The following is a 20,978-nucleotide window of genomic DNA, read 5'->3' on the forward strand; positions in this document are numbered from 1 at the left end:
GACAAAGTCTTTTCCTCTTTCTTGTTTTTAAAAATTGTGTACTTGCCAGACCAAGGAATGATAAACGTCTATAACGTATCTATGGAAAACATTATTAATTGGAGAGCATCAATTATCAAAGATTGTCCTTTTAGGTCAAACCAATTGAATGAGAGAAGAGAGAGAGAGACAGAGTTAATGGAACACGTCAAACATAATCCCATCTGTACCATTTTCAGATTTCCCTTTTCCTTTTTTTTTTCATAATCGTAATGTCTACTTCAACTTATAGGAAAATATAAAATTTAAAATTAATGAGATTTTATAGCTATAAGTTTAATATATTGAAATAATCAAGTTTATAGTTAAATATATTTATAATAATTTGAAATCTTTTTTTTAATGTGAATTCATATGCAAAAGTTATTAAATTTACGTGAATCACACATAATTCACTCCAGTGGAAGAGGTGGTGAAGTTTTTTCCTTATGATACAATAAGACGAAAATCTAAAGGAAAAGAAACCTAAGCTATACTTCCTTTTATTACGTAAAGAAATAGTGTCCCATATGATTGAAACTGCGAAACACGTTTCAATACAAAAAGTTAAAAGAGAAATGTCAATCTTCTACGCAAAGAAATGCTATAAAGCGCAACTTATATTTAGCCATCACCAGCTACAATATTTAACTAAAAGTATTTTTTTAGAGTTGTATTGAATAATGATTAATGAACGTGATGAAGAGAGTGATGCATAATGGAATTATAACCATTTCTTTATTCTGTAAAGAATATAAATCATCAAGAATATCTGACAAGATACTACTATTATATAAATTTTGTAGGGCTTAAAGTAATACCCACATGAGAATTATGAATGTGTCTTAATTTTGATGTTCAGTTCAAAATAATTTAGGAGGGTTTATAAAAACATGGAAAATACTGGGTGCATCAGACCAATCATAGCAATTACAAATTAACATAAAAGTCAATATCACTTAACCCTGGTGAAAGGGTAAATATATACATGAAAAACACATATCTTATATATATTGAGGAGGGGTCGAGGTAGACAGAGGAAGAATTAGAGAGACATGAACTCTAGATAGGAGAGTATGGACATCGAGGAGAAGACATGTTTTTTGGTTGTTTGTATAGACTATAGACATTTGGTGTAGATACAAGAGAATATAGAAAGAGATATATGAAGAGAGAAAAGAAATGAAAAGGGGAAGATAATTGAGGAAGTAATGGACCACCACAATCACCCCATTGTATATATTTGCACAGCACAATAATAATGCGCAGAGCAATCAGTCGCCTTCCATACCTAAAGCCATAGCAGTGGCACGTCGACATGTCACGATGAACAATTACTATTTTACATGACTCTTGTTTCCGCATTCTGCCAAAATACCTCCGCCATGGACCCTTTCTACCTTTTTTTTCCTTGCCATTTTCTCCGCCTGATGTCACTCTTCATTGATCAATCCGTTTCTTTTGCAATTCACCACTCATTAATCTTTTCAACTTTTAACAACATCCAACCAGGTAGTATTCTCATCAACTTATGCAGATCTCGACTATTACATTCATCTCTCACCGGTACACACTAGTATTGGGACTTGAACCTGTCACCCTTTCAGATTTCTAAAGCAGATTTTCCAAGATCCAATTTAGGAGAAAATATGTCATATGCAAGAAATAAGCTGGAAACATACTAAAAGGGTTCATCATCAGTGTCTAAGCTTCGGGTTACCAGGACATACCCTCTCGAGAAAAACGGGAGACATATTTGGACTAAACATGAGCGGATTCTTTATCCACTCAGGGGCATCTCAAAGTCCCCAGTGACAAAACAGAACACCAGTTCTGCATGAACCAAAAGGATGACTTCAGAATATAAGTTCCAACAGCAACGCCTGTTTGCAGTGAAGAAATGATATCTGAAATGTGGAGTGACTAGCCATGCTTAACTTAGCAAAGAACAGAAGGAAAACGAAGGTATCACCAAGCTCAATTCTAACCGTAAATGACTCCCTCTATGCATCAAACTAGATATAATGGGCAAATTGTTGTCTCATAATCCACAATATGCATACCTCCTCTTTGTCAATATGAGTGAACTGAAAATAAGCAAAGACCATGAAGTAAGTTACATAAAGACCTCAAAAAATTCCCGTCATATAAGAAGTTCAGCTGGATGACTGACTAAATTTGCACGTAATCCAGGGCCAGAGACCCAATTAACACTCTTCAGAAAAGTGTATCGAACCAAATCATCATTGTAGATCAACCAGCCTCAACCCTACTTCAAATTGGAAATGAAAGATCAACAAATGGAACACTGGAAAATTCAAAATTCCGATTCATCTAAATGAAAATTGACATCAAATAGCTGGCTTATAGAGGAAGACTAAGTGATACCTCTAATTCAGTGATTTCTAGAAATTAACAAGTAATGCTCCATTAAGACTGCTTTAGATCAACTAAGTTCATTGAGTGTCCAAAGTGACCAAGTTCTCCTGAGTGGCCAATCTGATGAACCAAATGCTAAGAAAGAAAAGTCTTTTAAGTTTTTGCAAATGTAGACATGAAACAAAGGAAGGTCCCTTCGGGGACATCTGATAAAAAAAAACAAAGGATGTAATAGTAACTAACAGTTGGGACAAACCTGAATTGTTAGCATTTCTTCTACAGCAAGCACGCTGAAGAATATTGTCTGATGGCTAGAACAGTAAAATCCACAGATCAACTTTAATGCATAAGCTAGCATATTGTGAAAGACAGTCAGAGGTTAGCACTGACCTCGGTATGCCTATATGAACTCATACTAGATTGTGCAGCTCCAGTTGGAAGTTCTTCCCGGGGAGATAGAGCAACTGTGCCTTGTAAGCTGAGCAAATAAATTTTATGCTTGATCCATCCGCATCTGGAAGAGAACCTCCAAAAGCTATCATTTGTCTGCTCAAAACTAACAGTATGTCATTGTGTTTGCCTTTACAAGAGGAGTGAATACTTCTACCCATTTATAACTGGTTAACATAGGTTGTATTCTCAGTTGCATTATCCCTTAAATTTCAACTTCCACAAAATTGTTATAATGTAGAAATCTTGGCCAATAAATAAGGTTAAAACTTCAGTGGCAAAGTTGAGCACCATTCTTTATCAATAATGCAGAAGCTTAGCCATTTGAATTTTAGACTGGACCTTCCTTGCTTCATGCGTAAGTCCACAACTACGAAGACCATCAATAACAATTCGTTTATCTGATTTAAGAATATTCATGCCACCTCTAATACACGATAGTAGTAACTTAGATGCTGCACGAAACCTCCTAGCTTGGCAAAGACCACGGACCATGGTAGAGTAAGAAACGGAATCTTTCGTATCCATTGACTCAAATATATGCGTAGCATAATCCAATTGACCAGTTTTACACAACCCATTGATAAAAGAATTCCACGCAACCAAGTTAGAATCAAAACCTGTCACACTCATACGGTTCAATTGTTGCTGGGCCTCTTGGAAATTACCAGTCCTGCACAAGCCATCAATCAAGATAGCATGGGTGTACTTGTCAGATTCCAAGCCTCCGTTTTCTGCCTCATATAACAACGTATAAGCATTATCCAGCTGACCTTCCTTACAATATAGATTAAAAATGGTATTAAAAGACACAATATCAAGGGTAAAGCCACTTGTAATAATATATCCCAGGTACTCATTAGCCTCAGTTATCCTCCCAGTTTTAAGTAACATACTTGCAACTGTACAGTAAGCAAAGGCATCATACGTATATCCTTTGTTTCTCATCTGTGCAAAGATTTTAAGGCCTTCTTCAAATTGTCTATATCTGAAGCAACATTTCATTACTGTAGTATAAGTGATGGCATTCGGGATATGACCTGATTCTACCAATTCGTTGAGGAACTCTCTTGCAACGTTTCCTCGTCCTGACTTGCACAACCCATGAATAAGAATGTTGTAAGTTACTAACTGAGGAATAAATCCATGACACTTCAAACTCCTAAATAACATTAGGGCATTCTCCGTATATCCATTCATACACAGCCCATTAATTAAAATATTGAAAGTTGCTGAATGAACAGATATATCTTTCAAAAGAATATCTTGAAAAACCCTGTAAGCTTCGTCTGGCTTCCCGAATTTAAAGAAACAATTCATTAATGTGTTGTAACTCCAAATATCAGGAAGAATTCTCATCTCAAGCATTTCATCAAACAGGTCGAGACATTTAGATAACAGAGAATATCTAGTAGCTCCGGCAATCAAAGCGTTATAGGTAATAACATCAGGGTTAATTCCAGCGTCCTTCATCCTATGAAGGATGGAATAACCAGCATCTATGCCAACAACGCGGCAATATGCAGCAATCAATGTGTTGTAAGTGACAACATCTGGTTGTAATCCAATTCTTATGCCATCAACTATAACAATTTCAGCTTTCTCTAATTGTTTGGCTTTACAAAGAGATGCCACACAAACATTCATTAACTTTGTTGATAATTTATCCTTGATTCTCCGCATCTACTCAAAACAGTTTACACCTGAAATCTGAACAACTTTTCGAACAAAAGTGACAGAAAAATACTTCTCAGATATCAAATGCTTATGAAATCTCTGTTTGAATGGAAATGATCAATGCACATGAACATATAAAAAATACAGAATCACCGGTTTGCACACAAGAACAATGCATAACTGAAAGAGTAAATACCTTAAAATAACGAAAGAAATCAATAGCCTTTGACCGGCTATCTAGCAAGAGAATGAGAAAGAAGATTTCAAAAACCTCTCTTTGCCAGTGTCTGGACTTTCGCTAAGCCAACACTTACCGCCGGTAGAAAGACCACCGGGGAATTTCAAAAGACTTTCGATCAAGTTTTACGAAGAAAGCCCATAAAGTATACTAAATGTCAAGTACATCCTTAAAGTATTGTAATTAAGAGGAGTTATGATAAAAGTATCAAAAAGTGAACAAGTTTGATCCAAAGTTAGTATGTCCGTCTAAAAGTAACGGTGAACCAAGCATGTGCATTGCACGTGACTCGTTTTGTGGACAACATATTGCTTTTTGATAAAGGCGAGAACTAAGTGCCCGTTTGAATTGACTTATTTTAGATGTTTTTAAGCCAAAATAGCTTTTAAGCAGTTTTGAAGTGTTTGAGTAAAGTTAAAAAGTACTTATAAACACTTATTTTAAAGTCAAAATAACAAAAATAAGTCAAAAGTCAATCCAAACAGGCCCTAAAACGGTGGCTTAGACAAATACATTATCCTCGATATAGGCGTGAACTAACATTTAAGATACGAAACCTCAAACAAACCTAACCAATCCAAAACGCTATTGTACTTTTTTGAAAGCTAAATTTATTATATTTCAGTGATACAACTATTCACTTCATATTTGTTATTACATCACTATTAGTGATTACAAAGCAAATTTCGGAAACTCTCCCCTACATTTGATAATCATCTAAATTATCACAATGTTTGTTAATTAGACATCAAAATGTCCCTATTTTCTGATATATATTTTTCCCCAATTAAAATCTAGTTAGCAAAAAATGATAGTAGTACTTCTTAAAAGGACGAAATTACACGAATAAACAAATATATACTAGTTAATTAGTTAATATAGTTATACTCACTTATTTATAAATCACCATTGACATTTAGCATTAACTATGTGGGCTTTGTTTCGAGTGTATATAATTCGCCACTGACAATTCTTTGTTTGATTTGTATTTATATATATGACGATTTGTATTTGTATATGACAGTAATTTTCTTTGGTTTTTCAGTTTTATTATCGAATACATTCAATCTTTTTTGTATAACCTTTTAAAGTTTGTATAAATGTGTAGTTTTCAAAAAATTATAATATAATATGTATAATTTTTGTATAATGTGATTTATATAATATAATGTGTATAACTATTTAAATTCCAGTTGTTTGTATTTATATAAATACATTATTTCGAGTTTTATCATATTTGTATCATTCCGAAATTTATATTACTCCAAAAAAAGGATCTAATTTTAGATCTATAGTTGTATCCATATTTGTATAAATCCTTAATTGTATAGTTATTTTAGTTGTATATTTCAATATTCTACTTATACAAAATATATAAGTACAAAAGTCTACCAACATAATTATACTTATACAAATACAAATGAAAATAACTCATTATACAAATATATGCAAATTATACAAACGTATCCGCGAATTATATAAACGAATAAGATATAACTATAGCTAGAAAATATGCAAACTATAGTTAAAGTGTCTAATTAAGTTTAGGGAAAATTATGCGGTTAAGCAAACTTAAACTACTTTTAGTCATCATAGTTATAGATTGCTATAATTACCAATCGTGACTAATATTAACCATTAATTACGTCAGCTGACTTTGAGTTTGTATAATTAGTCACGTTTGTATAATTCGCCACATTTGTATAATTCGCAACTAACAATTCTTCATTCGATTTGTAATTGTATGCGATGTTTTGTATTTGTATATGATAGTGATTTCCTTTGGGTTTTCAGTTCTATCACCATATACATTCAATTTTTTTGTGTATAACTTTTTAAAGTTTGTATAAATGTGTATTTTTTGAATTTTGTATAGTATAATTCATATAATGTAATTTGTATAACTATTTAAAATTCATATGTTTATGTTGTATCAATTCGTTATTTCGGGTTTTTATCATATTTGTCTAATTCAGACTTATATTACTCAATTATACAAAAGCACGTGAATTATCGCGAATTATACAAATTATTGCCCTCTCTCGCCTCTCGAATCTCTCCTCCCTGTCCCAATCTCGCAGTCTCTCTCCTCCCTCTCTCAATCTCGCTCGCCAGATATACAAATACATATATATACAAGTTACATATATACAATTATCTAATCAATATACATATACAATTCAACAATCTCGCTTGCCACTCTCCTCCCTATGACATGTAGATACGAATCGTAATTAGCAAACTATAGCTATGAAGCATAATTAAGCTATTTTGAGTGGCTATATGCGAAAGTTCTCCTTAAATTTATTATATTGGCTATTTGCGAAATTTCACAAAAAAATGCCCACGACTCGACTCAAGCTACGGCCCATATCGTACCATTTATAAAGCTAGCTACGATTAGGGTTTATGACAATTTCCGCCATCTCGGTACCCCTCCAACTCTGCTGCCGCAGCTGTAACATCTTCCCGCGGAAGCGCCATGGTATTTCTCACCGATTTCCGTTTCATGAGTGTTGATGCTTTATCATATGTATTCGATTTAACTTGAAATATCATTTTTGATTGTACAATGAGAACAGGCTTCAGAGAAGAAATTGAGCAACCCCATGAGGGATATCAAGGTCCAGAAGCTTGTCCTCAACATCTCCGTCGGTGAGAGTGGAGATCGACTCACCAGAGCAGCAAAAGTCTTGGAGCAACTTAGCGGCCAATCCCCTGTTTTCTCTAAAGGTATGCTTTTGAATCTTCTAACCCTTTTCCATTTAAGTACATTAATTATCTGTTGTAGGAAATATTAGCTTTGCACCATGAACATTTATCTAATGTGTGAAGTGACACTTATGTATACCTTCAAGCTGTTCCTTAGAATCCAGTGGCGAATCTTGGATATCTGTAACATGGGTGCATCACTAAAAAATCAAGGAAAAAGAGATTGATCCCTAATCTACTTAATTAAATAACTCAACCTTCAACCAAGTGCACCATTTGGTATTCTTGTAGCATGGGTACCTGCATATAGTATTATGCAAGTTTTAGAAAAATATACATAAATTACCTAGTTTATGGAGAGACTACAGATTCACATGCCCCAAATTTTGCCTATGGTGATTGTTTAACTTATTGTTTGTCTGCTAGTTTTTTCTAGTTTATCATTGATTTTTAATCAGTTGAAGTTTAAATATCAGCCTGAATAGAATAGAAAGATGCAAAAATTCATGTAGCCTAACCCTTTTTTTTTTGGTTGCATTGGAGCCTAGCTGATTGCTTGATAATGGCAGTGTAAATGTTGAGTCATGGAATTAATCCATGGTTAATTTGATCTATATGCATTCAATCTGTTCCTTGCAGTGGCGAATCTAGACTTTCTATAACATGGGTCCATGGATCTTTATCCCTAATCCTCTAGTTAAATAACTCAACCTTCAACTAAGTGCACCTTATAGTCTTCTTTGTAGCATGGGTGCCCTCATATAATATTATACAAATGTAGATAATGTATCCACAAAATGCCTAGTTTTACAGAGACACCACCGGTTCACTTGCTCATTTTTTGCCTATAAATTTACCCCTGGTTCTTTGTAGGGTGATTGTTTAACGTATTGTTTCTCAGCTAGTTTTTTTAGTTTATCATTGAATTTTAATCAGTTGCAGTTTAAATATCGCCCTGAATAGAATGGAAGGATGCAAAAATTCATTTAGCCTAACCCTTCTTTTTTGCCTTGGAGCCTAGTTGATTGCTTAATAATGGCAGTGTAAATGTCAAGTAATGGGATTAATCCATGGTTAATTCAATCTGTATGCATGTAGATGAAATTTCTTTTTGCAATTAATGAAGGCACTAGCTTATTTGGTTCATATTTTTGTATTATACTGGGTGTATAATTTTTAGCTATTTAGGCATGCTAGTATTTGTGGTAGATCTTGGTTGAAGTCAGTGTTTATCACAATTTGTTAGTGTTTATGAAAAACACGCCATTCACAATTTATGGATAGTGAACTAGTGTCCTGCTTTTGTTCAAAAGTTATTTGTTTTGAAGTGTTTGTTTGTGGACATTTAACTGATGTTGTATGTATCTCAGCTTTCCCTGTTTGGAGATATTGTTAAAAGATTTACCCTCTTTATAAAAAAAATATTTGATCTCTCATGTTATTGTTATGGTTCTCATTATCAGCAAGGTATACTGTGCGGTCCTTTGGAATCAGGCGTAATGAAAAGATAGCTTGCTATGTGACTGTCAGAGGGGAGAAAGCTATGCAGCTTCTTGAGAGTGGATTGAAAGTTAAGGAATACGAGTTGTTGAGAAGGAACTTCAGTGAGACCGGCTGCTTTGGGTTTGGTATTCAGGAGCACATTGATCTTGGAATCAAGTAAGCAGATCATCATTTAGATCTCTTTCTGGTTTATAGCTTTCACGACTCACATAATTAGCTGTGTTGCATAGGAGGTAACCTGGAGCTAGTCTTCCTTTTTTCTTACAAAACAAGAAAATTGCATTAGCTTTTTCGTTGATACCCATATAACTTGGAAGTAGTTTAAGGAAACATGATTTACTTTTTTCATATTGTTTTCTTGGATCTATCTTATGGTTGCTGTGTCTTACTATATTAACTTGAAAGATTTGCATCTGCTATTTTGCATTTAAAATTTCAATCTATTAATGTCTGTCATCCTATTTTTTGTAAAAAAATTTCAGATATGATCCTTCAACTGGTATTTATGGAATGGATTTCTATGTTGTATTGGAGCGCCCTGGCTACCGTGTTGCCCGTCGTCGTAGGTGCAAGTCTCGAGTTGGGATTCAGCACAGGGTCACTAAGGAGGATTCAATGAAGTGGTTCCAGGTCAAATATGAAGGTGTTATCCTTAACAAGTCCTCAAACATTCAGTGATAAGCTGAGTGCCAACTTTTGGATCAGCTTGTCTCCTGGCAAGTTTATTTTTATGTATTTTTGTAGACAGCCATCGATATTACTATTAAAGGAATGTTTTGGAGAGATTCTAGTGGGCAAATCAGTATGTTTTATTTCTCATTTTGGCAATCAGATGAATTCAAATCTTTGTTATGGTCATTGTCAGTTGCAATTTAAGTAGGAATTATTCAACCACACAATTGTGTTATTACAATGCCTAAGCGTTTCAAGTAAATCAGGTTTGGAGCTGGATGTTTTGTGGCATAGAATGCATACAAGTACATCATTGGTGTTTTATTTGCTATTGGTGTTTGCGTTTAGTCTCTCCTCTTTCTCTAAACATCTCGTCAATCTTATCATGCGCCATTGCATGTGTTATGCTTGAAATAGTTGGATGTAAGTTGAAGCTTGTGGCAGCTTACCTTAGAACTCTGTTTGGCAGTGACTGAGCTCTGATTTGAAGGAGATATGTTAAGGGACGAACCTTTATATATCGGTTACGCATGAAGGCATAATATTCAACGTTCGACTCGGGTCTAATCTCGACTCGTTATGTTGCTCAACCTTATTGTCGCTTAACATTCACTACAACTTACAAAATAATGTCACGATATGATATTTTCTCACAAGATTTTCTTTAAACTGTGGTCTAAAAAGTCATTAATCCACACCTAAGATCTATAACCCTGATGCTGGGGAATATATACATATATATATATATCTAGCCCAACTAATCTACAATTAACAGCAAGTAAGGATATTGTAGCGAATGACCCGGCCAGTTTAATACTTACCTGTAGGATCCTATTAAAATGAGGAAACAATACAAATCCCTCCGTCAGATACATGTATCTCGGATACATGGGTCAAATTGTATTCAAACATGATTTGTATGTATATGTGATACACTAATACTCCTGCCCACCTTTGTCCTCTGTTGCTTGTCTCTCTCCATATGTATATGTGTTTTAGAGTGTATCTACTGTCAAAGAAACATGTATCTAGTGTCATATGCATGTATATGACTTGAATTGGTATGAAATTACCTAATTAGTGAGACAATATGTAATCATTTCAAACTATAGTGTGAATTACTCCCTCCGTCCCATTTTATGGGAGGTACTTTGACTCGGCACGAAGTTTAAGAAAGCAAGGAAAGCGTTTAAAACTTGTGATCTAAAATTAATGATAGAAATTTGTGTGGCTGTAAATCATTTTATTAAAGCTAAAATGAACATTTTATAGTTAAATTGTTACTTAATATAGAAATGTGTTATTCTTTTTAGGATTGACTAAAAAGGAAAATAATTCATATAAATTGGGACAGAGGAAATGATATATATGGTAGGAGTGTTGCTGAAATTAAGCAGTTTTTCCAGACACATGTATCGTCGTGTATGTCTTCTTTAATTTTTTTAAAAAATGTATCATGTATGTCCAGCCATGTGAACTCAACTAATATTTTACAGTTCACACAAGAAGAATAAATACAATTTAGGAAAAATAATAAATGATCCACACACAAAAGCTCTAATTCAGTGATAGGAACTAAAAATGTTTTATTAATTTCCAAATAAGTAATTTTTTTTTCCTACTCCTTGTCAATCAAGGAATACCCTTCACCTATATATATATAGTGTTTAGTAGAGCAATGACTATTGAAACACTTATTGCTCCTCTTGTCATATTTCATTAAAATTTCTATTCATATATATACAATGGCTTCTTCTTCTCGTCCACTTCCTTCTGATATAATTTTCAAGATATTAACTAGAACATCATTGGAAACACTAGACACTTGCAAGGCTGTTAAAAAAGAATGGCATGATATGATTTTCGAATCGAGTTTCATGCCACAATTTTGTGCTAATAGTCAAAATATCTCAGGATATTTTGTCCAGGGTCTGTTATTTGGCGACCGGGTATCAGAATTTGTATCAATGGATGGTTGTTCAGGGAATAGTACTACAACCCCATTCCATCTTCCTCGGCCTGATGAACTAGTAAACTCTCCAGCCTTCTCCGTCAACACGAGGATTGTGGCCTCCACAATGCAAGGGATTCTATGCTGTGTAATTACATTGGGGGGGAATTGGAGGTCTAGATTTCATATCTGTAAGCCTAGCACCAAGCAATGGGTGAAACTTCCTAATCCAAAAATGCGTTACATTACCGAAAAAGTTGCTCTCATTGTGCTGAGATCAAAACCTCTGCATTTCAAGATTATAAGGTTGTCGTCCCCTCCAACGTTTCAGCCTCAGCCTTGTCATTATAGCAAACTGGGGCTGATCAGGCACTATCGATGTGAGATTTTTGATTCAGAATATTGGAGGTGGAGGCAAGGAAAAGATATATTGTTGTTATATCAGCAATCCAGCTTCTTTCATCCATTTGCTCCAGCAGTGCATGCAGCTGGTTTGATTTATTTCCAACTATGTCATGGTCAGGTGATGGCTCTAAACTATGATGGGGAAGAAGTTTTTCCAAAATTCTCTCTTCCAAATTGTCCCGGTATTGATGATAAGTACAATGATGGTCACCGGTTTATTAACGAGTATAAGGGGAAGCTTGGGTGCACCTGTTTGTCACCCAATGGGATAATGCTGCTTTGGGTTTTCGATAATGGAAGACAAGATTGGGAGTTGATTAAGGAAGTAGACACTGAGATTACAAAGGGGGAGGCAAAATATGCAATCCCGCATGGGTTTTATAATGCAGATATTGCTTTGATGGCAGAGGGCAGTAGAGTTTTCTTCTACAAGTTGCAAGACAAGAGCTTTAACTTAGTTACACTGAAATGCCACAGTAGAGGAACATTCTTCCCTTTCCGATCAGATTTAGAGCCAATGGATATAAGGATGCCAAGAGCAACCATAATTTCCTCCACCAAACACCTTTATCGTCCCTCTTGGATTTCGTTTGTTATTGTTTTCTTGTTTCTGCTTTTCGGTACTTTTTTGTTGTTTTCTCATGCATGAGATAGTTGTTGTAATGACCTTGCTCAAATATATATGTTGAAAAACCTAAGAGCTGTTTCCTTTTATGGTAATTGGTCCAACATAGTAATTATTGTTCGTCAAGCTTGTTTTAGTTTGCCATTAATTCTTAATCAGTTGCAGTTTAAATATCAGTCTTTAATAGAACGAAAGTCCGCAAAAAATTCATATAGCCAACCCTTTGTCTTCGCATTGAAGGCCTAGTTAATTGTTTGATAATTGCACTGTAAATTCTCATCAAAATTGTTTTGAGAGTTGGCATGGTGAGTTTAGCATATAATAAAACAGAACAAAATCAATTACCTCAACTCTATGAAAAAAAAAAGATGCAAAACCCCGTTTACACCCAGACATTTGCTCTACGCAATATATGTTTGCAGTTGTGTAAAAGTAAAATAAACTACACAATCTTTAAAACGCAACGTCTGCTCGAGAATGTACAATAATATAAATTCAACATAGAAAGTTGGAAGGATATATATACAATACTAAACCCAATCAGGTCCCAAGTTGGAAACTTATGAGAAAGGGACTCAGTAACTGAGCTTGATAACACGAGACACCCTCTGGAAGAAAAGTGGACACATATTCGGGCTGAACATGATTGTATCCCTCATCCATTCAGGGGCCACTCTCTCAAAAGTCCCCAGTGACAATACGCGGTACACCAATTCTGGTTCTGCAGATGCATTCTTTGTCAACGTCAGACTAAAAGATAATCCTGCACAAACCAAGACAATGGACCTTCAGATTGTAAGCTCCAAAAGTTGCTGTTATCAATAAACAAATTAAACTTGGAGTGATGCATGCTTCACTTAGCAACGAAAAGAAGAAACATGACAGCACCACAGAGTTCAATAGCAACCGTATCACTTCCTCCATGCATCAAACTAGAGTAATGAGGCAAGTTTATATTGTCTCCGCAAAACAAACATGTGGACATCGTTTCCTTGTCAGTATGTGTGAACTAAATACAGCCAAAGACCATAAAGCATACTATATGACCACAAGCAACTGTGGAAACATAGTTAGTCCAGCTAGATGATCAATTAGACTTGTCGGTAATTCACACCATTATTTTATCCTAAGCCTTTCTAGCTCTCTCTCTGTGCGAGGGTATCGCAACACATAAATATTAAAGAGCAACTATCACAATGCTGTACTTTAAATTGGAAATGAAAGAAAAAAGGGAAATTGAAAATTCTGATTATCTGAATGAAGTTCAACATTAAAGAGCTGGCTTATAAGGGGCTTAAGTGATTCCTTTCTAATTTAGTAATTTCCATAAATTAACAACGCTCTGTTCATTCATTGGCGAAAATGACCAAGTTCTCTTGAGTGGCAAATTTCGTCAATGTTTAAGGTTGTATTTTTACTTGAATTCTTCAAATATTAAAAAATAATAGTAAACACAAACTAGAATACTACTATTGAATGAAAAAATTCTAGCAAAAAACAATATGATTTAAAAATAATTTGATGGTCAAATTAGGGGTCATATGGAGAGGAACAAGTTATCCCGGGTTACGTTATCCTGGGAAAAGTTGTTCCACCATGCATATGGAATAGCTTATCCCATCACTAAGGTATAAAGTGTGGGATAAATAATCCCAGGACTGCATTAACCTCCAACCAAACACAGGGTAAAATAGTTTTGCACTTTATCCCTAGGATTATTATTCCTTATACTTCAAACCAAACAACTCCTTAATTTAACCAAAGATAGTTAACTTGAAGATGTAGCTACAATTGAGTGCACTGTGGTAGCAAATATATAATAAGACAAGTGAGAATCATTTGGCTCAAATTACACCATTAAAAATATAGAAGTTCACCACTCAAACAACCCCTGCTTGGTAATTATACAGCTGCGGTCAGAAAAATCACAGAAATGAAACTTTGGTGGCATTTGGTTCAAAATTCGAAAGAGTTCATGAAGAAAAAAAAGATCAAAAAAATTCAATTTCACACCAAGAGATATAAATGAAACTAAAGATGTAACAATCAGATGATTTCTTATAAACCATCTAGGTTTCTGATTATAAGCAAGCACCATTTCAAGTTTCAGCGATTAATTTCTCTTAATTGAGGATGTTTTTCTGATTATCTCTCGACTCCCACAAGACAAATTAGGATTAATATCAACCGCATAATGTAATGACATGATCCCAAAATTTCAGTTCATACAAACTTTTAGTTTTCAGTTTAATTGGACTATACTGCCAGCTAGTTACTGTTAGGTCAAAATTATAATATTTTTTTTAAAAAAAACTAAAAGTTCAACCAACTAGAACTCAAAGTCATAAAATAAGGCACATTTTCTAAGACTTGAAACTTGAACGACGCCTCTGTAAATTTCAAAGATTTTAACAAGCATTATCACATATTGCTTAGGCAGTAGAAAATGGAAGTGGAAAGAAAGAAAAGGGACCAAAAATTGAAGCAAGATCCAGGACTACAAAGTTCCTCCAGAAATTACCGCTCGACTCATGAAGAGCTGATATGCATAATTCTTCATTATCCGTCACAGCAGAAAATTTCATACCGACTAACCACTGAACAAGGTCTTGGAAGATGCATGAGGCTGGAGAGATGTCAGCTGCACTATCACCTAAAATATCCCATCAAAATAATAGTTTCATAAGAGGAGACAACGCATATTAAAATTAACAACTAAAGTTGCGACAAACCTGAAATGCCAACATTTCTTCTACAGCAAGCAGGCTGCAAAATATTGCCTGATGGTCAGAATAGTAAAATCCTACCGGATAAACTAGCATATGTGATAGAAATTGGAGAGTAGCACTGACCTCGATGTACCTATATGAACTCGTACTTGGTTGTTCAGGTCTATTTGGAAGTTCTTCCACAGGAGACGGTGTAAGTGTGTCTTGTACATTGAGCAAAGACTGCCTACGGTGTTTCTTGTTCGTTATGGATGAGTCATCCAATGCATCTAGAAGAGAATCTCCATCAGTAATACTTTGTCTGCTTTTTCCTTTATCATTGCTAGCATTGAAACAGGTCCACTCCTGATCAAGTTGTTGAAGCCTCTGAATTTCATCACGGAGTTCCTTATCTGCAGCATTGGCAATATCTATATAACTATTTGGATTTCAAAATTGGAAAACTTATTAAACAGAATGCAAATATTAATCTCCAAAAGTTCAAAAGTAAACAGCAAAAACATTATAAGAAGCACTAAAATCCCCAAACGAACACAATGAATAGTTGCCTTCATTGAACAATTAGCAAATCTCTAAAGCAATAACATATTAACAAATATTTCAATTCAAAAAACTGGAAAAAGTACTTACTAAAAGTCTAGAACTTGAATGAGAAAAAAACAGAACAAAAGTCAAAATAGTGAGGAAAAAACAGAGGTAGAAGTAACTCTGAAGTCTGAAGATTATGGAAAAAGAAATCTGAACAGGAAAAAAGAAGAAAAGAAGACTATGTATTGGCTAAACTTTGGAGTTGCCGGAGAAGTCTAGTCGAGTCGACTGGTTGGAGCCGCAGTCACAGTCTAAGAGCACAACTGTGCAAATTTGGAAAGAAAACCCTTAAGGTATTTTTTAACTTTTAGAACCCTAAATTGGTTGCCTTTTTTTAAGAAAATACAAAAGGCGACACCTTTCTCGCCTTTGTTGTCATGGCATTGCCTTTTGAAGATCGCCTCGCCACAAAGCTAATAGGTGATGAAGGGTTGCCTCACCTCGCCTCTCACCATTGGCGACAAGGCGATCGCCTTTCACAACACTGTAGAAGACACAAATGGAGCATCTAGTTTTGTAGAAAGTAGACAGATAAAGGCATCAAATTTAAAAGAATGTTTAAATAAATAAACCCCATCTGGCACCACCAATTGCCAAGACTGTCAAACAAGCATTGACGCAGAATCTCTCTTTCTAAATGGACATAAAGAAATCACATCAAGTTCTAAATGGATTGAAATTCAAACATGTTTGAACTATAGAGACCTCTCGTAGAAATTTTATGCTTCCAATAAGAGTAACAAGAAATTGAACATTTGAAGTCACTGGTATTTTCTTCAACTTGCATATACGTAGACTTAACCACAAATCCAATATTTTAAAAGTAATACTAACCTGCCTAGCTGTCTAGCAGAAAATATAGATAGGATTATAGACATTATAAAAGTTCTACCATGACTTTAAATTTATCCTTACTCTTCAGGTTCTCTTCCATCAAAAGCTTTTGGTATTGAATCTTTTCTTCATCTTTGGCAGACCTGCAGCCGAGTGAAGTACACATTTATATTCTTTTCATTATTCTTATGAACAGAGTAAGCCTTTCTCATGAGTGCAGACCTCATTGATGCCATTTCACTCCTCAACTCATTTACTTGTTCCCCTAGTCTGTCCGTTTCACTTCTCAAGTGGTCAATCACTGCATCGGCAGCTGGAAGAAACAAAGCTGAATGTCAAACCTTCAATCAAGTTTGTATCTAATGTAATTAAAAATAGCACCTATGAGTTCTCCAAGTATAGATTTCATCTGGATATAATTTCATACTTTCAAGAGAGACTCAATGTATAGGGCGTGTAAGAAAATGACAGATACAATCTCTAAATTGGCAAAACGTAATAGCTACAAAATAAAAAGGAAAAATTCCATAATTATTGGACAAAAATCAAGGTAAGCTTTCAAATATAAACCTACCCGCCACATAATTCACAAATTTCTCCTCTTGTTCCCGATTCAGGTTCTCCATGCTAGCGTCTTTTTCTTTCTACCAAAAAAGATAAATGAAAAATCTTACTCTTGCAAACCACTAATTGTAAACAGGAAAAGGCACTAAATTCCCACCTAGTTCAGCTCAAAAATTAAATTTAAAAAATGAACTTGTACAAATCCCTAAATACCTTGAGCTTAGCGTACTTGCTGTAGAGCTTAGAATAAAGCGCCTCCATCTAAAAAAAAACAACAAACCCGTAGAAACAACAATATGAGTAACGGAAAATGCTCTGATAACCCTAACCTTCAGATTTGAAGATGTACAATGAAAAAAAACATGTAAAGCTGAATTCATGAACTATACCTTGGGTAGAGAAGCCGACATCGGAAAACTGGGGAATGGAAATGCCGGCGCCGTTGTTCAATTCAGTTTCTCAAAATGAAGAATTTGAATGAGGAGCTTTGGCGGGAGATATGAGAAATTCCCAATATGGGGAGTGAGTTCTTTCTTTCTACAATTTGGTTTGGGCCTCGGGTCGGGTTGATCTAGCGCATTTTGGGCCTAATAGCGCAATTTGACTTTACGTTTTTTTTCTATTTTTTCTTTAGCTTTTGCCATTCTCTACTCGTCAAACATCTACGTTACATAAACGGATTCTTTCTGTAGATTTGGGCGGGTTAATGGTCTGTTAATTATTAACTCTATCTATCGTTAAATTTCGTTATGATGGTATTTTATTATTATGATATTGATTTTTTTGAATTGATTTTTATATTATATTTTATTTCTCTATAACAATAAGGATATTCATTATAATAGTACCCTCTTTGTAAAATTTACCCTCATGTAACAGTTAGAGCTGTCAAAAAGGGTCGGTCCAGCCCCATCCGGCCCAAGCCTTATGGGCCAAAGAATTTGAAGGGTTAGGGCGGGCCAACCATTCATTTGGAAGAGCCTGAAAATGCTCAACCCAACCCAATCCTAGAAGGGTCGGGTTGACTTTTTTTTTTCAAACTTACAATTCTATAACATTAAGAAAATGAGAAGATTTTCAAATCAAATATGACAAACAAAATAATGGTGTTGTTTCAATAACACTAGCAAAAAATCTAGTGTAATTAACATGTATCTCGCATACCAGATACGCGAGCGAGATAAGAGAGTGACAAGGATGATGGGAGGGAAGCGAGGGTGCGAGATTTGTCTATGTATCTTAGATACATAAATCTACTTGGATAGAGTGTATCTAAAATAAATTAACGTTATTTTGAGTCCATATATTCCGAGATACATGTATCTAGACGTACTAAAATCCGGTGTGATTCATAATATTACAACATAGTGTGTATTTAAGTAATTAGATGATATACTAGTGAGATTATTGTAAATTATCCTTAAATAAAAAATTTTGGCCCATGGGCCGACCCCAGTCAAACCTCAAGGGGCAAGGGCATATATGGGTCGGGCTTATGAACCCTAGTTTTAAATGGGTTTGAAAAATTCTATCTCAACCCTACCCCAATAACAGGTTGGTTTGGACCGGCCCCATAGGCTAAGCTTGTTTTGACAGCTCTAGTAACAGTCATGCTCAAATGTTGTCTAATAATATTGTTTGAAACAAATTTTAAAGTGACGAAAAAATAAATTGCAATTACAAAATAAAATATAAGGAAACATAATTTTATTCATGAAGATTGTGAGTACACATTTGTTGATCCTGATTCCTCTCTTATAAAATTTATACTGATTCTTCTCTCATAAAATTTATGCACTCTCATAAAATTTATCCATGATTCGAGGGTCCTTAGTGGCGTATTTCTCGAACTAGTCTCTTTATAAATATTTCATGAATTTGTTGAATATTCGAGATGTCTTTTCAAGGGAATATAATAACCTTTATATATAGGCATAAACTAGGGTTTAGGATTGAGTAGCCTCAAATAATCCTAATTGGAATTAAACACGTCTTGTAGAGTCTCACAAAATTTAAATATCTACAAATATTTTGTAAGAAATATATTATGTATATAATTTTATTTTTATAAAAGTGTTGATGAAGAACCTCAACCTATTGCTACTTGAGGTGAAATAGAAGAGTTAATTCCTAAACTTTTAAACAACCGTCAAGAGAAAGTTATTTAACACCCTTTTGCTGGGAGTTTAGACAAACAAAATAATCATCAATTCAAGCGATATATTGTCACTAAGAGACTAAAATTTATGAAACAATTTACAATTATGGGTATACATGGATGGAGTTAGTTTCAAATTATTTGTATTGAATTTTTAAATTCATAAATCAAATCAATAAAGGATTTTTTAACCTCGATTTTTCTTCCCCAGGTTTTTTGATTTCTGCGAGTTTTAGGGGGGACTAAAATAGCTAGCTCAAATTTCTTTAGCTCCCATCGTGATTCTATCCTCAATCCACCTATGTCAAGACAAATATATAACCTTGAATTCGCGAGTTCAAACAATATATAATCTCATTACTATTATAGGAGTAAACTTTTTATAATGTTGAAGCCAAAACAACAAATTCGATCAATTGCATTCTTACGTGGTTGACTTCACAAGTAAGCAAAACAGGACAGATTTATTGAAGATATTGCCTATAGTACTAAGCATTCGGATTCTTGTTATCTGTCTAGCACTATATATTGTCCATGTGCTTGTGGAAAAGGGAAATGACATATCACATATACCTTCTTTGGACATTTGTTTGCATGGCTTTGGTACCTCTACTTTTCCTTAAAGCTTCAATTATAATGCTCAGAGAAAAAGTTTACTACAAGTATAGGTCACATATTCACATGCATCTCAAATGTGATATATGTTAGATATACAGTCATTATACATATTTAATGATTTAACTTCAACCCTTACTACTAATACTCATTCCGTTCACTTTCACTTATTCACTTTGAATATGACACGTTTCTTATGAAACTAGTGAAATACTGATTGATATATATTAGCATTTCATCATAATATTCATATTAATAATCAATGTCTAATCTTATGTCTTGAGAAATAATTTGAAGAATAAGTTGATGTCAGGGTAAAATATTAAAAAATTTATAATTTTCTTTTGATATGCTAAAACTGACAAGTAAAAGTAAATAAATATTTTTAGTATAGTATTAAGCAATTAAAAGTGAACGTAAGGAGTACACGCTACATCTAGAAAGAATTATAAAAAAAAATTGATACTCCTTTTCCATTTTATATAACATGATTTAGAGTAAGGGATATTCAAAACAATTAAAATTTTGTGTCAATCCAAACATAAATCTACAATCTTTTTAGGATACAATTTACATATTTAAAAGCTAAAAAAATATTTTTAATAGCTATGAAATGAGCTAAAAACTACATTTATTTTGATGGATGGAGTACAGTTTAACATGAATCAATAAAAAAGAAGTATAGATAGAAAACAAAAGAAACTGCACCAACCAACGTATTAGCAACTATAGTTTATAAGCCAATCAACAAAGGTAGTGATGGATTAGTAAGTAATCATTCATTTCTAATTAAAATTTCAAATTTGAGTCTTATATAATCAATCGTCTATATTAGAAAACACTTAAATAGGTCTCCAATT

The 20,978-nt window shown here is 34.2% G+C and overlaps 4 protein-coding genes across 8 annotated transcripts in view; 1 reads left to right on the forward strand and 3 right to left on the reverse strand.

Moving 5' to 3' along the window:
- The window catches only part of LOC125848485 (LEAF RUST 10 DISEASE-RESISTANCE LOCUS RECEPTOR-LIKE PROTEIN KINASE-like 2.1), a 44,409-nt gene that overhangs the window by 11,446 nt on the left and 11,985 nt on the right, over positions 1-20,978 (reverse strand). The gene's annotated exons all lie outside the window — the stretch shown is intronic.
- Positions 1,231-4,904, reverse strand: LOC125848486 (putative pentatricopeptide repeat-containing protein At4g17915). 5 transcript variants are annotated; one of them, XM_049528362.1, is made up of 3 exons: positions 4,721-4,904; positions 2,788-4,565; positions 1,231-2,708 (listed from the first exon to the last, which is right to left on the reverse strand). In XM_049528362.1, the coding sequence occupies exon 2, from the start codon at positions 4,528-4,530 to the stop codon at positions 3,148-3,150; it is 1,383 nt and encodes a 460-aa protein (XP_049384319.1). In that variant the 5' UTR covers positions 4,531-4,565; positions 4,721-4,904; the 3' UTR covers positions 1,231-2,708; positions 2,788-3,147. The 5 variants fall into 5 exon arrangements, with proteins under 5 accessions (XP_049384319.1, XP_049384316.1, XP_049384318.1 ...); XM_049528359.1 differs by lacking the exon at positions 4,721-4,904 and having other exon boundaries at positions 1,231-2,532; positions 2,654-2,708; positions 2,788-4,699; XM_049528361.1 differs by lacking the exon at positions 4,721-4,904 and having other exon boundaries at positions 1,231-2,105; positions 2,407-2,708; positions 2,788-4,699.
- Positions 7,115-9,835, forward strand: LOC125848491 (60S ribosomal protein L11-1). The gene is made up of 4 exons (XM_049528366.1): positions 7,115-7,247; positions 7,345-7,495; positions 8,938-9,133; positions 9,460-9,835. Exons 1-4 carry the CDS (start codon positions 7,245-7,247, stop codon positions 9,653-9,655), a joined length of 546 nt encoding a protein of 181 aa, XP_049384323.1. The 5' UTR covers positions 7,115-7,244; the 3' UTR covers positions 9,656-9,835.
- Positions 12,999-17,864, reverse strand: LOC125848490 (uncharacterized). The gene is made up of 9 exons (XM_049528365.1): positions 17,735-17,864; positions 17,559-17,606; positions 17,356-17,425; positions 17,004-17,094; positions 16,863-16,924; positions 15,483-15,751; positions 15,363-15,396; positions 15,152-15,283; positions 12,999-13,393 (listed from the first exon to the last, which is right to left on the reverse strand). The coding sequence occupies exons 1-9, from the start codon at positions 17,753-17,755 to the stop codon at positions 13,206-13,208; spliced, it is 915 nt and encodes a 304-aa protein (XP_049384322.1). The 5' UTR covers positions 17,756-17,864; the 3' UTR covers positions 12,999-13,205.

This window comes from Solanum stenotomum, chromosome 12 (assembly GCF_019186545.1).
Source record: "Solanum stenotomum isolate F172 chromosome 12, ASM1918654v1, whole genome shotgun sequence".
Lineage (NCBI taxonomy): Eukaryota > Viridiplantae > Streptophyta > Magnoliopsida > Solanales > Solanaceae > Solanum > Solanum stenotomum.